Source organism: Globicephala melas, chromosome 12 (assembly GCF_963455315.2).
Source record: "Globicephala melas chromosome 12, mGloMel1.2, whole genome shotgun sequence".
Taxonomy (NCBI): Eukaryota; Metazoa; Chordata; class Mammalia; order Artiodactyla; family Delphinidae; genus Globicephala; species Globicephala melas.
In genome coordinates this window covers 30,390,183-30,413,038 of record NC_083325.1, presented here as the reverse complement: position 1 = coordinate 30,413,038, position 22,856 = coordinate 30,390,183, and the positions used below count along the sequence as shown (strand labels likewise).

At 49.0% G+C, this 22,856-nt stretch overlaps 1 protein-coding gene across 2 annotated transcripts in view; it reads right to left on the bottom strand.

Moving 5' to 3' along the window:
- Window positions 1–407: 407 nt before the first annotated feature.
- TGFA (transforming growth factor alpha) overlaps window positions 408–22,856 on the bottom strand; it is a 107,278-nt gene continuing 84,829 nt past the window's right edge. The window contains exons 3-6 of one of the 2 annotated variants that reach the window (XM_030877491.2): window positions 21,096–21,216; window positions 9,290–9,439; window positions 6,374–6,483; window positions 408–4,199 (exon numbers count right to left, since the gene is read on the bottom strand). In XM_030877491.2, the coding sequence (XP_030733351.1) occupies window positions 4,192–4,199; window positions 6,374–6,483; window positions 9,290–9,439; window positions 21,096–21,216 (389 nt within the window). In that variant the 3' untranslated portion in view covers window positions 408–4,191. The remainder of the gene's footprint in view (window positions 4,200–6,373; window positions 6,484–9,289; window positions 9,440–21,095; window positions 21,217–22,856) is intronic. The other variant, XM_030877492.2, reaches the window with a different exon arrangement.

Below are 22,856 nucleotides of genomic sequence, written 5' to 3'. Positions count from 1 at the left end.
TTAACACATCCTCTCTACCTTAGAATTTCGGGCGTTATTTGTATTTTGGCTGGAATTAGTCTGGAATTATTTTCTGCATGTCAGTCAGTCTCAGCCAGATTTTGATTCCTTTGGGGCAGGGACTGTATGTTTCATCTTTTCTTTCACACTAGTTAGTGTATTGTTGGACACATAGTAAATGAAATACTCATATATTGAGAAGAACTTCAGGGAATTTGGTTTTTCCAAGCAGACAGGGATCAACTAAAGTTAATTTTAGGATTCCCACATTTGCAAAAGAGCATCTAGTTTTTTCTCATCATTCACATTCGCAGAGAAAACTCTTAAATGTGCTTCGGCCATCTCCCAATCTCATGAAAGAAAAGCTCTAGTCTTGATTTAGGAAAAAAAAGAGTTCATTCCTTCATCCTTCCAAACAAGGTACAGTACAACTGAACAACAATACACATTACTGAAAAACACAACTGCATTTTACATTGCTCACTACTCTTTAAATAAGTACAATTCAGACATTAAGGAAAAGAATTGCTAATCTCATTAACGCATTACAGAAATCAAAATTAACTTACCACACAAAATAAATTAAAACATTAAATATTAACCTTTTCAGTGCAACATATACAGAAGTCAGAGTAACAAGTTCTAAAAAAAAAAGCATCAGGTTTGTTATAATAAGATAATGAGAAGTTGAACACTTCAGTAAATTATTACACTAGGAAGAGGGGTTGTGTTCAGTACTATGTGTGTGTTTGCCGTGAGATCTTTTAGAAAGCCTGGTAAGATCAGTAGCTCCAGAGAACAGGTCTTATGTTAGAACATTAAGAACAAACATATGTGTTCATCTTGTTTCTGTGATGTCCCCCTTGGTCCTGGGCTTTTGAATCATCCCCTGCCCCTTCCTCAGCTGAGCAGGTTGGCAGGAATCAAAGCCCAGATCCTACTAAGGGGCTGGGGTCTCCTGAGCACTGTTCCTGCCAAACCTGCCTGGAAGAGTAGCCATAGCCAGCGGTTCTTGTGCCCCGAGGCAGCCCAGACCCGGGAAACCTGAAGATGCCAGACACTTTCTCCACCTGCACAGACCAGGCTCCCAAGAAGCTCTGGAAGCACACCTCCTCCCTCGTCAATATGGATGGGGGAACGTCAATCCCGCCGGCTCCTTTCATGGCAGATAGACTCTGGGGACATTCTGCCCCCCTTCTCTGCTGGCACACAATAGCAAACTCATATCTTGCTTGGTTACATGTGTATCCAGATGTGTCTTCCAGATCAGGATTGGCCGCTGTCTCTCCTTTCATTAGCAGATGTTTCCCGCCAGTATGCTTAAAGAAGTCACAGCCTGTAGAGTAGTGGGAAAATCCAGGCCCCACAAAAGATTTGGAAGCACCCCCTCCCTTTTTTTTTAAATGGGGGCTTTACATTTCTCCTGAGCCAGACATTGGAAACGGCTGTGTTCCCCGCCCCCAGGTGTGTGTGGCCGCTTACCATGTCAGATCTTGGGAATGATTCCCTGATTGTAATGAACTTGGCTTTCTAAAAAGCAAGGAAACATGGGGAACCTATGGAGATGGATTAGGAGATGATTTTTAACCTGAAAAGGGGGCGTTTTTATAGCTAACCAATGCCAAAGAAGTACCAATGCCATTAATGGCATAGGAATCCAATGCTTGCTGGCCATCTGATTTCTAAGAGAGAAATCACTAAAGAAGCAAGGTTCTCCTAGCCTGGAGCATGGACAGAGGTCCAACCAGGCCTGCCTTGATCCCATCTCTGCTTCCAACTCCCTTCAGACCTGCTGGTTTACAGAGGACTGTTTTGAGAGGCACTTCTAGGATGGCACTTCTAGCCCATTCTCTGCATGGTTGTACAGGCACAAGGAATGGGGCACCGGCAGCTGTGACTTGCTGGACTGGAGCATTCACAGACCCTAAATATGAGGTCCCCACAGGGAACAAAGAAGGTTCCCTCCGCTTCCATCCTTATATTCTCACCTCTGCAAAGGCTCTTGGACACCTGAAGACTGGACACTGATCCTTCCACTCAGTAGGTGAACATAGCCCCACGAGACATTCTCAACATCAGTTCATACACTTTAAAGGCAACCAGACCTCAAATAGCCTCTAAAAGACTGAGTCAAGATTGTCCTAAAGTAAAAATGTGATCTCAAGTTAAACACAAGTGATGCTACTCCACTTTCATTAGTCTCTCCGAACCGGGATCAGACTTTCAGTAGAGCCTGATGAGAAAAGTGAGTGCACACTGGGGTCCACAAACTAGTGTCAACTGCATTGGTCTCCTATGGTCAAGCCTCAGCCCACAGATCTGCTGCTGTAGGACCAGCCTAAGGAATGCGAACTTAGGCGTATTTTCTTTTATGACTAAAACCCGGGAGCTGTGGTCAGTTACACTGCTGGCGAACGGACCCCATTTCTGCTACGGGCGCTTTGGGTGCTGCATCATTCAATAAAAGTACCAGAGTTAAGACACGTGTCATATAATTGTCTCAACTGTAAGAAATACAGAGAAAATTCACTGAAGTAGACATACTGGGGTAGAAGAATTCGAGGAGGACAAAATGACCTGGTAGGAATTTCAAGCCAACTTGACATATTTTAAAGGTCCCTTTCACGATGTGAGGCGCTACAGGCACTGAAGGGTTAATAGGTAGAAATCTTCCATTTTTCAAATATTAGGGAATAAGAGTTCCCTCACATATGGAGTCTACATATTATTTCATTGTTTCCCGTTTCCAAATTTTAATGACAATTCCTAGGGATGAGCTCCCACTGTGCAGTTGGAGGGAACTGGAATTTCCCACAGGCAGACCCACTGGGTTGGAAAGCACCCAGGAGAACAATTTCTCCTTCCCTGAGGGAAAAGTGAGACCCACACGGTGGAGATGGCTTGTTAGAGTTTTTGTTAAAAAAAAAAAAAAAAGGCATCCTGGATGGAAAAGAAAAAAAACGTCACTGGAATATTTCTCCTAATGCTTAAAAATAAATAGGAAAGTTCAATTTCTCCCTTTCAAAATAGAACATCAACTGAGTAGCAACATGGAAAATAAGTGACTGGTCCCCCTTCACGGATGCAGCCCCAAATGCCTGCGGCCCTCTGTTAATGCTCTATTTCTAAACAGATTCTCAGAGGGCCCACTAGACGGTTAGCATGTTTAATAACAGAGCGGGGTAGTCTGTGTTTCCCCCATGTGGAGGCACACACAGGCATTCTTCCTCTTCCTTGACAAGATGCCAGATCTCCACTGCTAGATTTGCTAACTTTTCAACAGGACTGTATCCTGGGGCATTTACTAGTTTTGTGTATTAAATGGCATGACCTCTGACCCCCAATCTTTGCTCCCATCAGCAACTCATCCTCTGCTTCCATCTCCATCTATCCTGGTGGTTATTCCCAAGCTTTAGCTGTTCCAAAGAGACCGGACATTTCTAATCAGTCTAACTTTCTGGCCAGCAACACATACATCATTAATGCAGACGTCTGAAAGGGTTTTGTGCTTTTTACACTGACTTAAGAGATTAAAAATAACACCATCATCCATCTAATAAATACGAAGTTATCTCTGAGGGTGGCAACAGCTCGGGAAGGTCTTCAACATCATGTGTCTGTGGAAGATATCGGGCTGGTTGCGGGTTTTGTGGACAGAGGACAGACATGGCTCCTCTTACACTGGTGTCTTCACGTAGCAAAAAGCAGTTATGCCTTTTTCCACCTTCTTCCCCCATAAGCGGTAAGAAAAAAACTGTAACAACTAAAGGAATCTCCAGTGTCAGGCAGGATGGAGACTGTTGTGGGGAGATGGGCCCATTAAAAAAAGCACAGCCTGGCATCCGCGACGGGCAGAACACACCTACACACACCTGGACACAGATGCCAACGCGCACAGCTCATTAGGTAAACAGGAGGTCCACCCCGTGCCGTTCATTTCTGACCAGTCTTTAGACTGTGGTCCACTTATTTCTTCTCCAGGTCACACTGGATAACCCCAAGCAGACAGAGTTGTGGACAGAGTTTTGAATGAAGGCCCACAAAAGACAAAAAGCCCACACAGGCGAGGGCAGGCAGAGTAGGAAAGGTCTGCTGGCCCGTCCCAGGCAGCCCTCACCGTGCGGTCCTCAAGAAGTCCTTTCTTTCTCAGGCTGCCGCAGGCCATTTGGAAGAACTCCTCCTCTGGGCTCTTCAGACCACTGGAAGGAAGGAAAAACAGGTTAAGCTCTGCGGGCCAGACCCCAGCCAGGCTGGGAAAACTGGCTTGGGACAGAAACTTGGGGATGCACCAGCCAAAGTCACCAGGCTCTTTTGGGCGGACAAGTCCACCTTCTGCTGGTTAAACCGCAGGGGCAAAAGCTCCTGAAACTGTGCTTTCAGCGCCAAAGGAAACAAGAGAATGGGGATGCGCGCTGTCATGAGGGCCTTCATTCAACTGGAGGTGGTTCAACCCCGTCTGCGGCCAGTTCCCTCACCAGGGCTGGCTTAGTGGGCAGCTCATGAGCTGGTCAGGGCTCTGGCAGCAGAATGGCTTCCCCCGAGGCTATTTAAGAATGGAACCCCTGGGCTTCCCTGGTGGCGCAGTGGTTGAGAGTCCGCCTGTCGATGCAGGGGACACGGGTTCATGCCCCAGTCTGGGAAGATCCCACGTGCCGTGGAGCGGCCGGGCCTGTGAGCCATGGCCGCTGAGCCTGCGCGTCCGGAGCCTGTGCTCCGCAGCGGGAGAGGCCACGACAGTGAGAGGCCCGCGTACCGCAAAAAAAAAAAGAATGGACCCCCTTGTTGCTCAGTGGGTGGGCCCTGACGGTATCCTCTGTGCCTGTTACGGGGAGGCAGCGTGTACCCATTCCCCAGCAGCTCCTGAGTCCAGCCCAGCCTGGACATCTTCCTGCTCTGGTCCCTCCCATGGTTCCTCTGGAGGTGGGAAGGTACCTGTCAACTCAAGGAGAGGGGCGTCAGCCTTGGTGGCCATCTCTGGAAGGTCAGATCCATCCCCAGGTTCAAAGCTAACATTCGCTCAAATGTGGGTAGGGAAGAAGTGACTTAACAAGAAATTTACTCTATCCTAAATGACTCTGCCAAGGTGCAGACCGATGGCACAAAATCTAGTATAAATTTTCTTAAAAAGGCATATGCAGTTTTCCTATTGGTGCTAAAAGACAAAACAAAAATATTTATCTTCATTAGCTCAATGGATGGTCCCCTGAGGTAGTGGAGGAGATGTGAGTGGGGCCTTCAGAGGACGTGGGTCTCATCCTAGCTCCCCTAGGGACTCAGGGAGGCACCCACGCAGGCCTTTAGCAGACTCAGTTTACCCACACCCTCCTCCTTAAGGCTATCGTGAGGATTCATGAATCAGCACCTTCCTAAATCAGAAGGGCTGCCCATGCACAATCACTATGGCTCTTGAAATGAAGACCAAGTGAACCGCGCTCCAGGGCCTTCAGTTCCCTCCAGGTCAGATCACCAGGAGGCCTCATGAACACCGCAGCGTTCCAGCTTCCCAGGCGCTTTTCTTCCTGTCTTCTCCAGGCAACCGTGAGCTTCTGGAATGCTGACTGTGCTATGGCCATACCACTCTGAACGCGCCCGATCTCGTCTGGAATGCTGACTGTTTACTAGAGAAGGACACCCCCAGGTGGACGAGTGTGGGGTGATTGTCTCCTGATCCACTACTTCCTAAAAAGGAACTCTAAGTTTCTGACAGGCTTTGCGGGTCAACCCAGTGTTCCAGAAACTTGTTCATGTGAGACTTTTGAGAGCCTGTCTGGATATATTTGCTATTTGACTCAAGGAGCCCTGAGCAAGGGATGCTCGGATGAGGGTTCCTGAGATGTGAGTTTGGCCTCATATCCAGATGTCCAATCTTTTTCGTGGATGTTGGAGAAAATATTCAAGCAACAATGGTAAACTGAAGGAAGATCACAGGATTCTAAGAGTTTAGAGTCCTTCAAGACCTTCTATAGGCCAAATCTCTCATTTCACAGATGGGAAAGGGGAGATGATTTCTCAAGGGAAAGAGAATGAACATCTGCTGAATGTCTACAGTCTGTGACACACCAGGTACTTTATACCGGTACTTATTCAATTTGCACAACATCTTTTTAACAAGAAAACTAAGGCTCAGAGAGGTTAAGTTACTTGTTAAAGGTCACACAGTCACCAGTAAGGATAAAAGAGCTCCCTTCTGAGTAAAACACACATTAGAATAAACTAAACCTGACTCGGTAGGATGAATATCCTCTTCTTTTTCTCCCTTCTTTCTGCTTCATCCTCCAAGAACTTCTGCCCTGACCTGGAGAAGGTGGTCCTTTTCTCTACCCAATAGCGTCTCCCGAGGGAAAAAGGCCTTTCCTTGAGGCAGCCCTCTTACCTGTTTCTGAGTGGCAGCAAGCAGTCCTTCCCTTCAGGAGGGCACTGGGCTTCTCGTGCCGGCAGATGAGGGCCCGGCACCATTCACAGTGTTTTCGGACCTGGCAGCAGCTGCAAAGGGGCAGAGAACACGGTCTTGGCAGGAGCCTGGCAGGGGTGCCCAGCTGGTGCAGCATCTGCCCGAGGGGCCTGCTGGGCAGCTCTGGGCTCTAACCCAGCCTTCCCATGGGGCCTCCGGAGGGAGAGACACAGCAGGGGGCTGAGGGCTTTGCAGGGTGGTGGCCTTTGGGGCAGGAGCTGGCCACCTGTGAGAGGGCCTGCTGGCCACCCCAGAGGACCAGCTCCATTCGGCTGCTCTGCTCTGGGTTGGCAGGGTAACCTGGCAGGCAGGTACCTGGCTCCAGCTGATAGAGGGGACCGGTCCCCCACCGGCTGCTTGCTCCATAAAGCAGCAGTTGGGTAACTCCAGAAATGCGGGAGCAGCCTCAGAACCGCTGTCAGGACTGGGCCAAAGCCACCACTTCAGGCTAGCCAGGGCTGGGAGGGCTAGGGACGGGGCCATCCATCAGGAATTGCCAGCCGAAAAGCTGGGACTGTGCGTGGGCTGCAATGGACCCACGGAAGGAATGGAAGAATAAATCATGCACCTCCGTGGCTTCGAATCTTTTTCTGAGGACTAACATTCTCTAGTCGTGGCAAACTCATCCTCTCAGTGAACCCAAAACCCGGAGTCCTAAAGCATCAGGACCATGAATGCTCCGGCCACCCTCTGTGGGCAGGAATGAACGGTCTGCAGAGTTAGCACAAAAAAGGAACCAGAGAACCCAAGAGAAGGGCAGAAAAGGAAGCACTAAGACATTAAGTACCTACAGACACTGATGGTTGTTTCCCTTGGGATAGCAGGGAGGACTGTTTCCACTCATTCTAACCCTAAGGTATGTGTAACCTATACACCCAGTGTCTGGGGCTGGGAGGGGTCTCGTGGCTGACGTGAGCCTGGAAACAGATGAGGAAACAAGCCTGTTGCTGTGCTTCCCTGTTGGAGCCTGGTGACATTTCACGATCCCCACCCCAGCCCCTCTCTCTCGGCATTGCCCCAGGAAGGTTACTAGAGCCCCTGAATCTCTGGGCAGCAGAGCTGAGAAGGGACCCTGGGACATTTCTGCCCAAGCTGCTTCTGCCAGGGGTGGCCAGAGCAGTCTCCCGGGCCCGGGTCCTTCCTGAGCCACAGAGTCCGGGGTGGGACCAGCTCGCCCCATGCGGGAGGGACCTAGGCCTTGACTCCAGATCTATCAGTGACTGCTGTCTTGCTGTCACCTAGCCAGGAGGGCTTGCCCCGTCACTACCCAGACAGGAATGGCCCAGGAAGTGAGATCAAGGCCTCTAGGTCCCTCTGGCATGGGATGAGCTGGTCCCAACCAACTCTGCCACTCAGGAGGGACCCCGTGCCCTGGCAACCAGCAGTCTGGCGGGGGCTTGGTCTCTCAGGGATTCTGAACTTGATCTCTGGCAAGGATGGACTTGGAAAGGACAGAGGAGAGATGGAATGGCTGCCTCCCTGGGAACTCCTCCCTGGGAATCAGAGAGGCCGCCCAGGTACCCTGGGTTGTTTCTGTCTTTAGAGAACATGGCAAAATGAGCTTTTCACTCCTCCTGGGGGCACGCACGTGGGCACCAAGTCTTGTTCCTACGGCTCTGGGACCCTCCTGGCCACAGAAACAGGACTGGGGGAGTGACGGGCGCCCCCACATAGCCAGCCGGCCATGAGAATCGAGGCTAGTGGTCAATAGGTTGCTCCTGCTTCCCCAGGCGGTCTTCACGAGTAGCAGAACCTGAGCTATGCCCCAGTCTGCAAACATGTTTTCCCAAGACACATGGGAGTAGAACAGCCCAGCTGAGACCTCATCCCTCGCCCATAACACTGGCTGGATCCAGGAGGAGGATGTGAGTGCGCTGCGGACACTGTCAACAAGCTGGGGCTCTAGGGGCACCCCGTTCATTCCCAGAACCAGGAGCGTGTGCTTTAGACGCTCCAACAGCAACAGTCAATAAACAAACGGGACAGAGACTCTTATTTATCTGTCCCAAACCCAGGCAACGCCAGAGGGCTCAAGTCTGGCTTCCTGCGGGAACACGCGCTGCCTCCTCCAGGCCTGGCTAGAGGGACCTGTCTACTTACTGTTTCCACCACGAGCTACTCTACGCTGAGCTAACCGCAGCCTTTGGCCGGTATGTCCATTTCTTGTGCGTGTCCAATTAGGTAGCATACTCTGAGGGCTTGCTCTGTGACTTAGAGGTCTCCAGATACTTCCAGGGAATAAATCTGGCCAGATGCTGGAAATACAGCCCTAGGGCCTCTCCCTTTGCAGAGCAGTCCAATCGGGAGATATGGGCAAGCGAAGGAGGCTAAGAAACACCGGGAAAAGGGCTCAGTTGGTCTAGGGCTCAGGAAGGTTTCCTGGAAGATGTCAGGCAGAGGCTGAGTTCTGGAAGAGGAGGAATAGGGCAGAGAAGTAGAGAAACGGGGAGGCCTGTCATAACAGCAACAGTGGCTTTAGGATTCGCCAAGTGCCTTCCGTGGAGAGGAAGCGAGGCCGCTACTGCCCACGGGAGGCTGGGAGCCGTGTCTAGTTCCCTCTGGAACCCTTGCACATCCCCATGACAATGGTGAGGGCTCCAAGCCCACGGCAGAGAGAGAGCACCTTTGGCTCTGCTTCCAATGGGGCACCTCCCAGGATGTGTGCTGCAGACCTGCCAGGATGTGTGCCTTTCACACAACGTGGCTGTCACCGAAGTTCCTCTTTGCTTTGCTAACACTCATCAGACATCACAGCAGTAAGCTGTCGTGGTGGCCCTGTTATGGCCCCGGGAGGGCCTGCAGGTGGGGGTCCCAGCCTCAGGGGTAGCAAAGACTCACTGTATCAGCACACACGTGATGATGAGGACGGTCAGGGCCACGATGGAGACCACCACCAAGGCAGTAATGGCCTGCTTCTTCTGGCTGGCGGCCACCACGGCCAGGAGGTCCGCGTGTTCACAGCGTGCACCGACGTACCCAGAGTGGCAGCTGAGGAAGACAGGAACATCAGTGTGCTCTCCAGGCAGAAGTCTCATTCTCCCCACTCCCCAGGAAGGCTGGGCCGGAGGGGAAAAGCCCAAAGGGGCCCCTCCAGCCTTTGCTATTGGAGGCAAAGGCATCAGCAAAATTTCTCCTACTCCCCTGCACAGGCTCCTCTTGTCTGGAGAACAAGGGATAACTCACCAGCTTATCATCTGAGGGGAAGGTGCTGCTGAGGCACTTCGTTATTACGGTAACCGTGCCAGGTCCCGGGGGAGTGAGGAGGGCGGCAAGTGTGTCCAAGACACGGAGCTCATTTTGGCAGTTCATAAAAATCCAGGTTATTTTTAAACTAAATGTGTGTATTCAGAATTCCTAGTGATGAGAGAAAGACAACATGCTAAACCAGCAGAAGACAAAGACTGTGGTTTGCTTTTTTATCTTCTTCATCAAGTTTAATTAGTTCTGCAGACGTTTACCAGGTGGGGCGTGTACTGGACTAGAGGCCAGCACCACTATCTGGTAATAACAGCTGGCCTCTCTCCGCTAGAGGATTAGTAACGGCACAAAACGCTGCATGCTTATGACCATGCACGTAGCCTGTAAAGGGCAACACCAACACAAGGTGATAGTATTGCTGGTATTGCTACTATTCAGAGACTCTTTGGCATCAATCTTTTCAGTAGCAGCCTCCTCCTAAGAGCTGAAGCTGCTTCTTCCACGTAGCCCTCACCTACGCTAAACTCCCCCCACCCAGATTCTGGCCGGGGCCACAAGGGGTTCGTGTATGGTGATTCCTCCGGACATGTTCTAGGCATAAGGAAGCGATGGTCATTTTCTGATGCAAGCCCTTTTTTTTTTCTACCAAGCATATGATTCTTCTCAGTAGAAGATACTTAGCTTACACACAGGTCCCTTTGTCTGGGGTGACTTTTTTATTGTAATGAAAATGTTTGATCACCACTGCCTTCTCAGGTGGGATAGCTTCCTTCCCACAGGGGACTTCCTTGAGGGGCAGTCTTGCACCAAACATCACACTGGATTTAAATGTTTTTGTCCCTCCCCACCGCCCTTCGGACATGACAATGATAGTTAAACTTTTTTTTTTTTTTTTTAAGAGTCTACCTTTTGATGAAATAGCCAGACTGTCACCTTCACTTTTAGATTAAAAGGCTTTGGAAGGGCAAGGAAAATGAAGGGGGATTAAGGGTCCTGGTACGCCTGCTCTTGTGCAGGGCCAGCCCCAGGGGCATTGCATTTGTGATTCCCTTAAACCTGGGCTCCCGGGCTGCCAGACCCCACATGCCAGAAGGAGTCACAGGACAAATATAGTGCATTTTCCTGGAGTACAGGTTTTGCTCAATGCTAGCACAAATTGAATCATTTTCAGGTACTGTGTGGGTTTAAGGTTATGGCAAACAGGAGATACTGCAAAAATGGCTGCTTAAGGCTACAACCTGGGATACCAGAACATATAGCTTCTGTCTTTAACGCTGCTTAATGGAAAAGTCTCTCACTGGTGCTCTTTATCCCAAAGCCCAACTGTTATGTACCTCCTTTAAAGGTATTCTTTAGTTTGAATTCTTTTGTCTGCACTTGCTTTTCTGTTAGAGGTTAGTTTACATTTGACACATGTTTTCTCACTTAGTCTTTGCACAGAAAAGTCAAGTCACTTGCCTGTGCCCACCCTGCCAGGGAAGAGACAGAAATCCATTCCCAGGTCTGCTGACCACAGGGTCTGGGTTCTCGCTCACTCAGCAGGGCTGCTGCCCCTGCACACTATCTGGGGATTGTGATGAGAATGCCGCAGATTCAGCTCTTGATTAAACCTGGCTTTTGGTTTAGCCTCCAATCTTGAAAGTGTAAAGGAGATTTGAGCTTTTAGGTTCAACAAGGGTGCAAAGGGTTTGCAGTCTTCAGTTAGTAAGGAAGCTGGGGAGGGCCAACCGGGATGGAAAATGCCATGTAGAGTTCTCTCCAGACCCGAGGAGGAGAGAGAGGCTCCAGAGAGGAAGAAGATGCAAGAGCTCTGGCAAGAAGACCTTGTCTGAAAAAGGATCTGGACCACAGAAGTGTGAATAAGAACACAGACTCTCACAGACTTTGGCTAGGATGGCGATGACTAGGGGCTAGGAAACAGGGGCAAGTTTGCTTTTGTTTGGTCTTAATAACAAAATCATTTTGAGGGCAAATTCAGAAACAGCTCACCCTGTAGGCTGGGGAGAAAACAAGGCGCTGGCCCCTTCCCAGTAGGGGAAAGCTGACGGTGGACTGAACTTGAGACTGAGAGGCGATATGCAACAGGCACAGGTGATGCACAAATTGAAGCTGTGGGTGTCTATAGCGAATCCTGCAAAGGGTCCCTCCTCCAACCCATCCTGAATATTCACCCTGCACCCAGATGGCTCCCAGCTGGGTTGTGGGCTTCCTCCATTTGGTATCCAACACCCCTTATCTGCAGGACCCTAACCCACCCCCTCTACTTTATCTCCAGTCACCTAGGTTTCAGCCAACCCAAGAAGTCCCCCCACCCCTAATGTCAACTAAACTAGCGCCCAGCACATAGGCACTCAGGACACATCGGCCTGTGAATGAATGAATGACTACCTTCCCCTTGCCCATCTCAGCTCCTGCCACCTTCTCTGCCTGGAATATTATTCCTCACTTTCTTCCTCAAACTCCATCTCAAAGACCACATTCGCCAAGGAGATATAATTTAAAGACTCACTCATTCATTCGCCCAGTCATCCATCCATCCATTTTCCATAGCTCTTTCTATGGATCTCCCTATAGCCTCTCCTTCTCTGAAGGCCCTTAGGACTATGCCCACCTCTCTGGCTGCCTCTCCCACCAGCCTCACTTTAGGCCAGCCTCCAGGCTCCCGCAGGCAAGACCTAGCTCTACAAAAACTCTGGTGAACCACAGAGCAGAAGAGGGTTGGGGAGCCTGGGCTTTGGGATGGATTGTTAGATGTCTAACCAGGAGTTGCAGTCAAGCCAGTGAGACTTCTCTGTAGCTGGGTGTCAGTCTGCTTCCTCCTAGGGAAGGGTAGTGTGATGAGGGTTTGCACAGCTATTCGTGAAAGGTCCAGGCTATAGGAAGAGCACCTCAGGAGGCAATTTCACCCAGCTAGAGACGTTCCTACTCTAACCTGCAGGCCCTGGGAGAGGAGGATTCTAACACCTCCTCAACTGCTTGGTTCTGGAAACCCTATGAATTAACAAATCAATGCTGGGGACTCTAAGAAATCCCATTTAAATAAAATAGTGGGAGCTTAGTGCTAATTACATTATCAACGAAGGCTATGCTAAACTCCTACAGGAACTATCTCTGTTAATCCCAACAATGACTACTGCATGGGAGGTCTGGGCTGCTGTTTACCTTGTTTTACAGATGGGGCGGGCAGATTCAGGAGTTAAAAACCTAAGGATCTCAACTGTGAAGGAGACCTTTCTGGGGTAATGGAAATTAATCCAGAAGATACTACTCTGGGATAGTGATCCAATGGTAAACTCACAAACTGCACAGCAAAAAGGAAGAGGGGTGGCTGATTGCCCCATAAAGAGGTCTTCCTGCTGTGGGTGGAGCAAGTTGCAAAGATGCCCCCAAACAGTGCCGTCTTAACCCACTAGGGAAGACAACCCTCTAGGCTGGGTCACATTTTGCTGACTTTCCATCCTCTTCCTGCCATGTGTGTGCTGGGCCCTTTCCAACCAGCCTGGCCTCAGTACTGCCCCAGGCAGAGGTCTTTCCCATTAGGAAAGTCTTCATGCCAAAAAGAATGCCTCTGTCCACTTAGTGTCACAGCAGTAAACATTCAAACCCCAGTCTCATTGAGTTAGGGAGCTGTACAGTGGGCCCCCTCATTCAGGTGCAGGAGAAATGGGAGATGCGGCACCTCTGTTTAAGAAAGGAATCTGAGGGCTTCCCTGGTGGCGCAGTGGTTGGGAGTCCGCCTGCCGATGCAGGGGACGCGGGCTCATGCCTCGGTCCGGGAAGATCCCACATGCCGCGGAGCGGCTGGGCCCGTGAGCCATGGCCGCTGAGCCTGCGCGTCCGGAGCCTGTGCTCCGCAACGGGGGAGGCCACAGCAGTGAGAGGCCCGCGTACCGCAAAAAAAAAAAAAGAGAAAGGAATCTGAGCAAAATAGGAATTTTTCTGTCACGAAGGGGAATGGCCCATGTGTAAGGCTGAACATTTTCTTATAACATTTGACCATTCAACTTTATCTGTCGAGAGTGGATATCGTCAAACACAAGACTCTGGAATGCTGATTCTGTCTTCATAATTCTGAAAATGAGGCTCTGGAATCACATGTAGGCTGTTTCCCGCAGACAAGAATAAAAAAGAAGTACATAAGAAAGAAAGGGAAGAGTGTAGCACGGGAGGGGCAAGGAGCTTGTCTGAGCTGCAGGGGCCACCGTGGCTGAAGACGAAAGGCAACGGGCTCCAGCCAGGCGAGTCCCTGAGACCTTCTCATTTTCGTTACTGATTCAGTTTGGAGGTTGCTTTGGTGCTTTTCTTAGGAGCAAACTTTGTGGCTTAGGCCTCTTCATTTTAACAAGAATTAAATGATCAATGATATGCCTTTCTTTCTCCTCTGCTGAGGGTTTTCAGACCTTCTAGTCCTGTCCAGTTGCTCAGTGTTTCCCCTAAGTCCCTTTTGTACCTGGTTCACAGTGCCTTTTACAATTTTAAAGAAATAGGATAATGCAAGTAGAGCTGTGCTCTTATAAGTGTGTTTGTTTGTTCGTTTTCCTTAAGGAAAATGTTCTCCAACTAGAGAAAGAATGTTTCTAAGCAAATTGGAAAGAACATACATCACAATATAATAGAACAGAAAGACAAGAAAAATCCACATTGTTGTACACCCTACCACCTTCAATGGCAGTCTGATTGACAAGGAGTTCTTCTGCACTACTTCTATGTAGTTTTTAACATAGTTAAGATTTTTAAAAAATAAGATTTTGCATCAATTTCTCAGTTAACATCTCTTCACCATTTTAGTATGTCATTAGGAAACTGCAGAAGTTGTTTAAAATGGGTGTAAAGTAAATCATACACGATTTGCTTCACTGAACCCTTACCGTTTAGGCTGTATCCAATTTTGATATCATAAACAATGCCAGGGGATTATCTCTGTGTACACATTTAGTTTGCATTTGAGATTACTTCCTCGGGACAGGATACCGCAAGTAGGCACAACATGGTACAGACTTTGGAGCCAAAGCGTCATTCGTTTGAATCCCATCCCCCGCGTAATGCCTGTGTGATCTTGAGCCAGTTACTCCAGCTCTCTGTGGCACTCATTCTGCCTCCTTAAAACATGATAGTAATAAAACTTACCTCATAGAGTTATGAGCATTAAATGAGTTAACATCTTGTGAAGTGCCTGACACAAAGGAAGGGCTGTACGAGTGCCAAAAATGTAAATAAAAGAATGGGAGCATTTTCCAGGCTCTTGAGAGACACTGTCTTCATAAACAATGGTGTACCCTCTGGCAGGAGGCGAGTGCTCTGATTTGTAGCCACGCCTTTTGGCACAGGCTCCGAGATAAAGTTTTTAACATGGGGGCCAAGAACCAAGGTGACCAAGGGCCAGGGACCATGGTTTTAGAAAAACGTTTATACCAACTTGCCTTTAACATGGAGAAAATCCATAGGGCCGTGGTGGGAGTGGGGACATGAGTCGCAGGACACCTGTACTGGGTTTACCCATTTTTGGCTTCAAGAACTGGATTTACCACGTCCTAGAACCTCTCTGCTTGGGGCGCTCGGGAGGAGTGGGCTGGAGGGAGTAGGGGCTTCCTCATTGTACAGCCCTGGGTTCCATGGTCTACCCAACTTTCACTGCTTCTTCAGCAGGACTTGGATCCTTCAGCTGTGGTGATGGTAACAATGTGCTGTTCACAATGGTGATCGTGCTGATGACGGCTGTTCTTATGCTCTGCTAGGAACTGGGCTTCAATATTCTCCAATGTGCTAATAGAACTTTCCGTGATGATTCGACAGATGAATGGATAAAGATGTGGTACATATATACAATGGGATACTACTCAGCCATAAAAAAGAACAAAAGAAGCCATTTGCAGCAACGTGGATGCAACTAGAGATTATCACACCAAGTGAAGTAAGTTAGAAAGAGAAGGCAATATCATACGATATCACTTATATGTGGAATCTAAAATACGGCACGAATGAACCTATCTATGAAACAGAAACAGACTCACAGACATAGAGAACAGATTTGTCTATTGCCAAGGGGGAGGGGGAGTGGGGGACAGATGGATTGGGAGTTTGGGGTTAGTAGATGTAAACTATCACACAGAGAATAAACAACAAAGTCCTACTGTATAGCACAGGGAACTATAGTCAGTATCTGGGGATAAACCATAATGGGAAAGAATATAAAAAAGAATGTATATATATGTAGAACTGAGTCACCTTGCTGTACAGCAGAAATGAACACAACACTGTAAACCAACTACACTTCAATAAAAAAATACATTTAAGAAGAACTTTCTGTGATGATGGAAAGAGCGTCTGTATGTGTGCTGTCTAATACAGTAGCCGCTAGCTGCCTAGAGGTACTGAGTACTTGAAATGTGGCTGGTGAGACTGAAAAACAAATTTTATTGGAGTGTAGTTGATTTACAATGATGTGTTCGTTTCAGGTGTACAGCAAAGTGAATCAGTTACACATATACATATATCCACTCTTTTTTTAGGTTCTTTTCCCATAGAGGCCATTACAGACTATTGAGCAGAGTTCCCTGTGCTATACAGCAGGTTCTTATTAGTTATCTATTTTATATATCGAGTAGTGCGTATATGTCAATCCCAAGCTACCAATTTATCCCTCTCCCCCGTATCCCCTGGTAACCATAAGTGTGTTTCCTACATCCGTGGCTCTATTTCTGTGAAAAACTAAATTTTAATTAATTAAATAAATTAAATAGCCACACATGGCTAGTGGCTCCTGTCTTGGACAGCAAAAGCTCTGCATGCATTATGGTCCCTGGGTCCTCATTACAATCCTGAGAAGTACTAATCTCTCCATTTTATACACAAAGAAACTGAGGCTTAACGGGGCTAAGTCACTCAGATCTGTCTGATGTCCAAATCCACGCCTTTAACTGCTGCGTTATCCTGCCTGGTGTGTGACCCTCAGAACCTGCTTCCGCTGGGGGTAGAGAGAGGGCGTGCACTTTCTCCAGACCTGTGGGTGGGTGATGTCTTAACGTCTTAGCCCTACACCCCACCACCTGCTGGTTATTGAGATGACAGTAGATCTACATAAAGTGGCTCACGCACCAACAAGAAAACCACTCCCAATCCTGATGTCTCGGGAGGCGTGATCTTGGTCACACAGGCAGTCTGCTTGCGCACTGAAGGTGGTCACCCCGCTCTGGGTGTTTGACTCTGTTCAGATCCCACTGGAATGTGCTGTGGCCAGAGCCAGGTGGAATGTTTTCCTTGGCTGACAGCAATGTGCTTTCACACTTTGCTGTGGGAAAGTCAGGGAGTTTAGTCACCGAGGGGCGTTTTTTGGATAGGTGAGACACTTCGATGAGTTGTCACTGGCTGCCAACACTGGAACCCTGAAAACCTGTCACCCGGGTGGCTTCCTTCAACTGTTTTCCTTTGTTTGAAGGTTTCTGCAGGCAGCAGACCAACGGTTTGCAGAATCTGCCTCAGGGAAAGAAACCGTGTTTGAGTCCTACCCTTGCATTTCTATGGTTTTACTTACTACCTTTGGAAATTCTTTCCCTATTTGTTTTCTGAAGTGGTTGGCTCCTAGCAGGGATTTATTAAAGGGAGACCAAAGATACAATCTAGGGTTCATCCGAAGCATAAATGTTTCAGGATAATGTTCACTACCTTTGGTGATTTCTGACTAGTTATTTGTTGTAACTTTTTTCCCTTATCTCATATTTTAGTGTGAGATGTCATTTTAGTTCTCTGGAAACCTAAGGACTATTGTTCTTATGGAAAACAAAGCTTAAGAATGACAGTATTTTAGAAAGAGCTCCCTCTTTTCGGACTATAATCTTGGGCCTCTGTGGGTTTTCCTGTAAGGCCGTGACTGACACGGCCTTAACTTCAAGGTAGGTCAGTTTTATTGACAAGGACGAGTGTGTCAGCTCCCTAAAGCTGGGGTAGTTCTAAGAGCGGGGACAGCAGGTTTTGCTTTCTCTGCGTGGACTCACAGTTTTTGGTCTGGTGGGAATTAATGAATACAAATACAAAAAGGTAAATACAAAAAGGTATAAGGCGTGGTCCTGCCCTCACTGAGCTTACAAGCTCGTGCGGCGGCAGAAGTGAGCAAAGCAGGCTGGCGTGAGCGGAACAGAGCGGGCAGCAGGAATGACTTTGGCTTCAGTGTTGGGGACCAGCAGGAAGAGGTGGAAACTGGGGAACTTGGGGGAGGGGGAGGCAGGCTGTGTTCCAGAGAAGCTGGCGTCTGCCTGGAGATGTAAAGCCTGACTTCCAAAATGTGGACAGCTAATTACAACCACCAAAGCACGAGGCAGACTCATCTACCGCGGTATGAAACACGTCTGTGGGCTGAATACCACCCCTGGGCCGCCAAGATCCAGCGGGGAAACTGACGTAAAGAGGCGGTAAAGGTTCACGTGGCCACGCCTCCCCACAGACGGTCAGCTTTCCCACACTGCAGCAGGGTCTCCGCTGATTCTGTAGACCCTGCCCTCGGCCCACAGGCAGGATTCATTGAGAGTCTGTGCTGAGGGTAACGAGTGTAGGAATGACCCTGACCTTCCTCTGGAGGAAGGTTTACCTGCAGGGGGAAGGTGCCAACACCTTTCCTGGAAATAAGAGCTATTTGAGGGGAACTCTGTGAGGCTGAGACAGAGTGCCCTCAGGGGCAACAGCTGAGAACATGGGTTTCAGGGTTGGAATTGATGGGACTGAACCCCAGCTCCACCATTTATGGGCTCTGGGGCTCCGGGCAAGTCGCCTAACTTCTCTGAGCCTCCGTTTTCTCATTCATACAATAAGGGCAAGAATCTCTACTTGAGAGGGAAGCTGGGAGAACGGGAGGACTCCATGAGTCACTGTATGTGGAGTGCTGGGAGCCGGCCCGGCACACAGTTACAGCTTTTACAGAGAGCTTACTACTATTATTAACAGTAAGTGAGTGGGGAGAGAGACAGCCGGTCTTCCTGACCACCAGCACGTAATGGTGTGTAAACGTGATGGACAGTGATCTCCCTGAGCCACGAGCGGGGCTTGGGATCTGCACCGAACAGAACAAGGGAGCCACCACCCCCTGCTCTCAGAAGGCGTCCGCCAGCCGAAGGGGGCTCGGCCACAGGCAAGGTTACCTGCTGACCCAGGCTCAAGGCTGCCAGCTCTCAGAGTTTACAACAGTCCCTGATCTGGTGGAAAAACTGAACTTCTGACACACTTTTGATCAGAACTCCCCTCTCTCTCTCCCATCACACAGCCCGGGGCAGCCTGAGGTCCCGGCACCGGGCACCGCTGGAGGGGAGAGGGCCTTCCGCCTGCTGCACTGGTAGGCTTCCTGAGATCTAGGCCAAGAAGCCACCCTTCCTTCAGGGCCAGTGTTTTTCCATAATGACCAGCCTACGATCAAAAGTAATCCCATCAGCTCCCAGAGGCTCCTATGTGTATTTTAATAAGAATGATCACCATGAATGACGAAGACTATTGTCATCATCGTGCTTTGTATTTAGGGGTGGGGAGGGCTCTTGGCTCTGCAGACGTGGCCTGGGGGCCGCACCCAGGCCTCCCAGGAGGAAGGTGGCCAGCGTGCCTCTCCAGGCTTCAGAGGCACCCCGAGGGGCCCGCCCAGGCTCACACAGCTGCACCTCAGGAAGAGGAAAGCCCTACCCACCACCACTTACTGTGGCAGGCTTTCCCGGTCCCCAGTCTCTCCTGGGCTACTCATCCGATACCCTTAAGCATCATGGTTAAGAATGCAGTTTTAGGAGCCAGACAGGCTGGGTCTGGATGTGAGCTCTGCTATGTGATCTGGGCACAGCTTCTCTGGGCCCACCTCGCGGGATCATTCTGAGGGTTACACGAATTAACACATGGACCATGCTTAGAACGTTGCCTGGCATGAAGCAAAGCCCAATAGATGCTGGCTTTTATTAACATTTAGTATTATTAGTTTGGATCATACGAAATTGCTGACTTTTAACCGTTTTTGACCTATAAAAATGGCAACTTCATAGACATGGGTGGTTCTTAATGGGGGTAGAGGGCAATTCTTCCTCTGCCCCCAACCCCCCCACCCCCATCCTGGGGGACATCTGGCAATGTCTGGAGACATTTTTGATTGTCACGACTGTTGGGGGGAGGTGGTGCTACAGGCACGTAGTGGGTAGAGGCCAGGGTTGCTAACACCCTTCAGTGCACAGGCGAGCTCTCACAGCAAGGGGTTACCCAGCCCCAAAAGTCAACAGTGCCAAGGCTGACTATAGGGCCACCTAACAGTACTCCACCACGCACAGATTTACTTCCCTAAAACACCCCTTGCCACGAGTGGCACGGCTCCCACTGCCTAGAGGATAAAGGCTCACTTCCAACAGGCTCTGGCTTCCAGTTCATCTCCAATCTTGTCTCCTCCCGACTGTGGCCTCGCTGACTGTAACGGCAGGTCGCCCAACACTCGAGGCCTGGCGCAACCTCTCTGCTCTCCACACCAGCCAATCCCCGACACCTGCTCCGGGAAGCTTTCCTTATGGGCCTTTCTTGCCCAGTCGGGCTGACCGTGGCAATCACTGGTGGCTCCTAACTAACGTGACTCCTGGGTCCCATTCCTGGAGATTCTGATTCAGGGCACTGGGGTGGGGCTCAGCTATGTTTTCAGAAGCAGCCCCCGGGGGCCCATGCTCAGCCTGCAGTGGCAAATGCCACGCCCTGGCCTGCATCTTTATTTCCAAATTGCTTTGCTCTGTTACCACTCATGCACACCAACCCTCTGTGTGCACTTCTGGCTTATTTTATTAGCTGGATGAGGGCAGAGACCTCATCTTAAGAGACTCCAGCTGTTCAAAGGGATCCAAACAAGTGCCTTGCCCTCCAGAAATTCTAAGTAGTGAATTAAACTTGAACCAAAATTAGGAGTTTGGGATTAACAGATATGCACTACTATATAAAAAATAAACAACAAGGTCCTACTGTAGAGCACAGGGAACTATATTCACTCTCTGGTAATAACCTATAATGTAAAAGAATCTGAAAAAGAATATATTCTTTATATAAAAAAATATATAGGAATAACTGAATCGCTTTGCTGTACACCTGAAACTAGCACAACATTGTAAATCAGCTACACTTCAATTAAAAAAAAAAAGAAAAAAAAGTGAATCCAGGAATTTTCAGACTTTGTTGAACCCAGGAGTCACCTGAGGTGCTTGTTAAAAATGCAGATCCCCAGGCTCTAAACTCTAGGAGTTCTGCCTCAGTGGCTCTGGGCCAGGGCTCTGGAACCTGTATTTTTCACCAACTGGGTTTGAAGCAGGTGTCCCTCAGCCCGCTGTTCTGATTCTCTAACACGTCGGCTGCAAGGCTCTCAGGGGCCTCTGGCATGGCTTCTGGAGGGAAGTGCTCTTTTAGTGGGTTGCTGGCGCGTGGGCAGCCCCAGCACCCCAGAACCCCAGGGGACACTTACACACATGCTGGCTTGTCCTCCTGCACCAAAAACCTGCAGGTTCCATGGAAGCAGAACTGACTGTGGGAAGCAGGGCAGTCATTAAAATGGGACACCACAGCTGCGGCCACGGGTGGGTCTGCTGGGGAGAGAAAAGACATTCGGCTCAGATCCAAGGCATAGCAAGACATCCCACGGGTCCACCCCACCGGAGAGGGATCCTGGATGGCTGGGTTTTCTGGTCTCTACCAGTACCTCCTCTTCAGCTCTAACTTTCTAACAGCCAGTACAGGACCAGAGATGCCTGCAGTGTGAGCCTTCCAGTGGGGCTTTACTTATTTACTTAACTTTGCAGAAAACAAAACAATCTTTCCAAAAGACTCAGTGTAATTCAGAGACACCAGAGCAATTTTACTTTTAAAGCCCGTTCCCCAAGAATGACCTAATTTTACTTTTGCAAGGTGACAGTGATGACTTTTTAAAAGAGAGCCTTCATAAAAATCTGTTTTAAAGGTAGGAAACCGAAGAAAGGCACAAAAGAGTACTCTAAAGCCATTAAATTGATGCTGAGGAAGAATAATGATGCAAAAAGATGTTCATGACATATGACTGTAAGTGAACTAGTGCATTTCCAATGTGGTCTGTATAGTATGATTCTATTTAAACAAACAAACAAACAGAAATTTAGATGTGAGGAAGTCTGGGAAGGATTTACATGAACATGGTGGTAGGGCCTTTCTGGGGTGGTAGGATTAGGCGTGATCGTGCCATGAAGATGACTTAATGCATAGAAGTCCACCCAGGAGCGGCACAGGCAGTACTGGGAAAGGCTTGATGCGGAGGGAGAGGCAGCAGAGTTGGGTCCACTCGGAGCCCTGGCACCTGTAACTCTCAAGGGTTTGGGGCATCACCAAACCTCTCAGGCCAGCTGGAAGCACGGTAAGGAACCACACATGACCTAATGGCCAGCCCAAAGGGTATCACTTTGGATTTATTTTATTAGACTCCAATAGCCTTGTTTTGTCCAAATAACCCTTGAGACATAGTAGATAGCAATTTCAAGGTGGCATGATACATGTTTCTGTTGCGTCTTTCAGGGGGCCCTCTTATATTTTGTGTTTCAGGCATTCGGGGAGTGGGTCTTTCTCAAGTATTTTTTGGGGAAAAAAAATGTGCTTGGAGTTCTTGCTCTTTGAGTGAATTAAGCCCCAATTTCATACTGTGGGATTTTTGACCACCACGAAATAGTAAACTCATGTTGCTGTCTATTACTTCCAGAAGAATCATAATTTTGGAAACCTCATAATTCCAGTGGAAAAAGCAGAGGCTAAAAATATAGCAGAGTCCGTGATGCAGAAGGCGAGAGGGCACTCAGAGGTTATGAGTGTGGGCTTAGGAGGCAGAGAGACACGGGTCTGGGTCCTGCCTCTACCGCCTGGATGCGGTGCTGAGCTTCCGCCCCTGTGAGATGGGGAGTCCACTGCCTCAACGTGGCTCTGAGGCTGAGCGAGGCCAAGCGGGTTAAATACTGTGCTCAGCAAATTGTCTGGTACGTATCGCTCAGCCGTTAGCTCTTCTGTTATCATAGCTGACAATCCCACTATGCTAATGAGTCCCCACACGTGACAAGACCACTCTAGTATATAATCTCCCCCTCCCTCCATAAGTTCAGTGCAGCATAACTAAAAGTCAAGGTGGGCCCTTCAGCTACTAAGATAGTGACTTTCACATGTGAGGACAAGATGGGAAGCCCAGAGCCAGGTGCAGATGGCGACGCAGGGC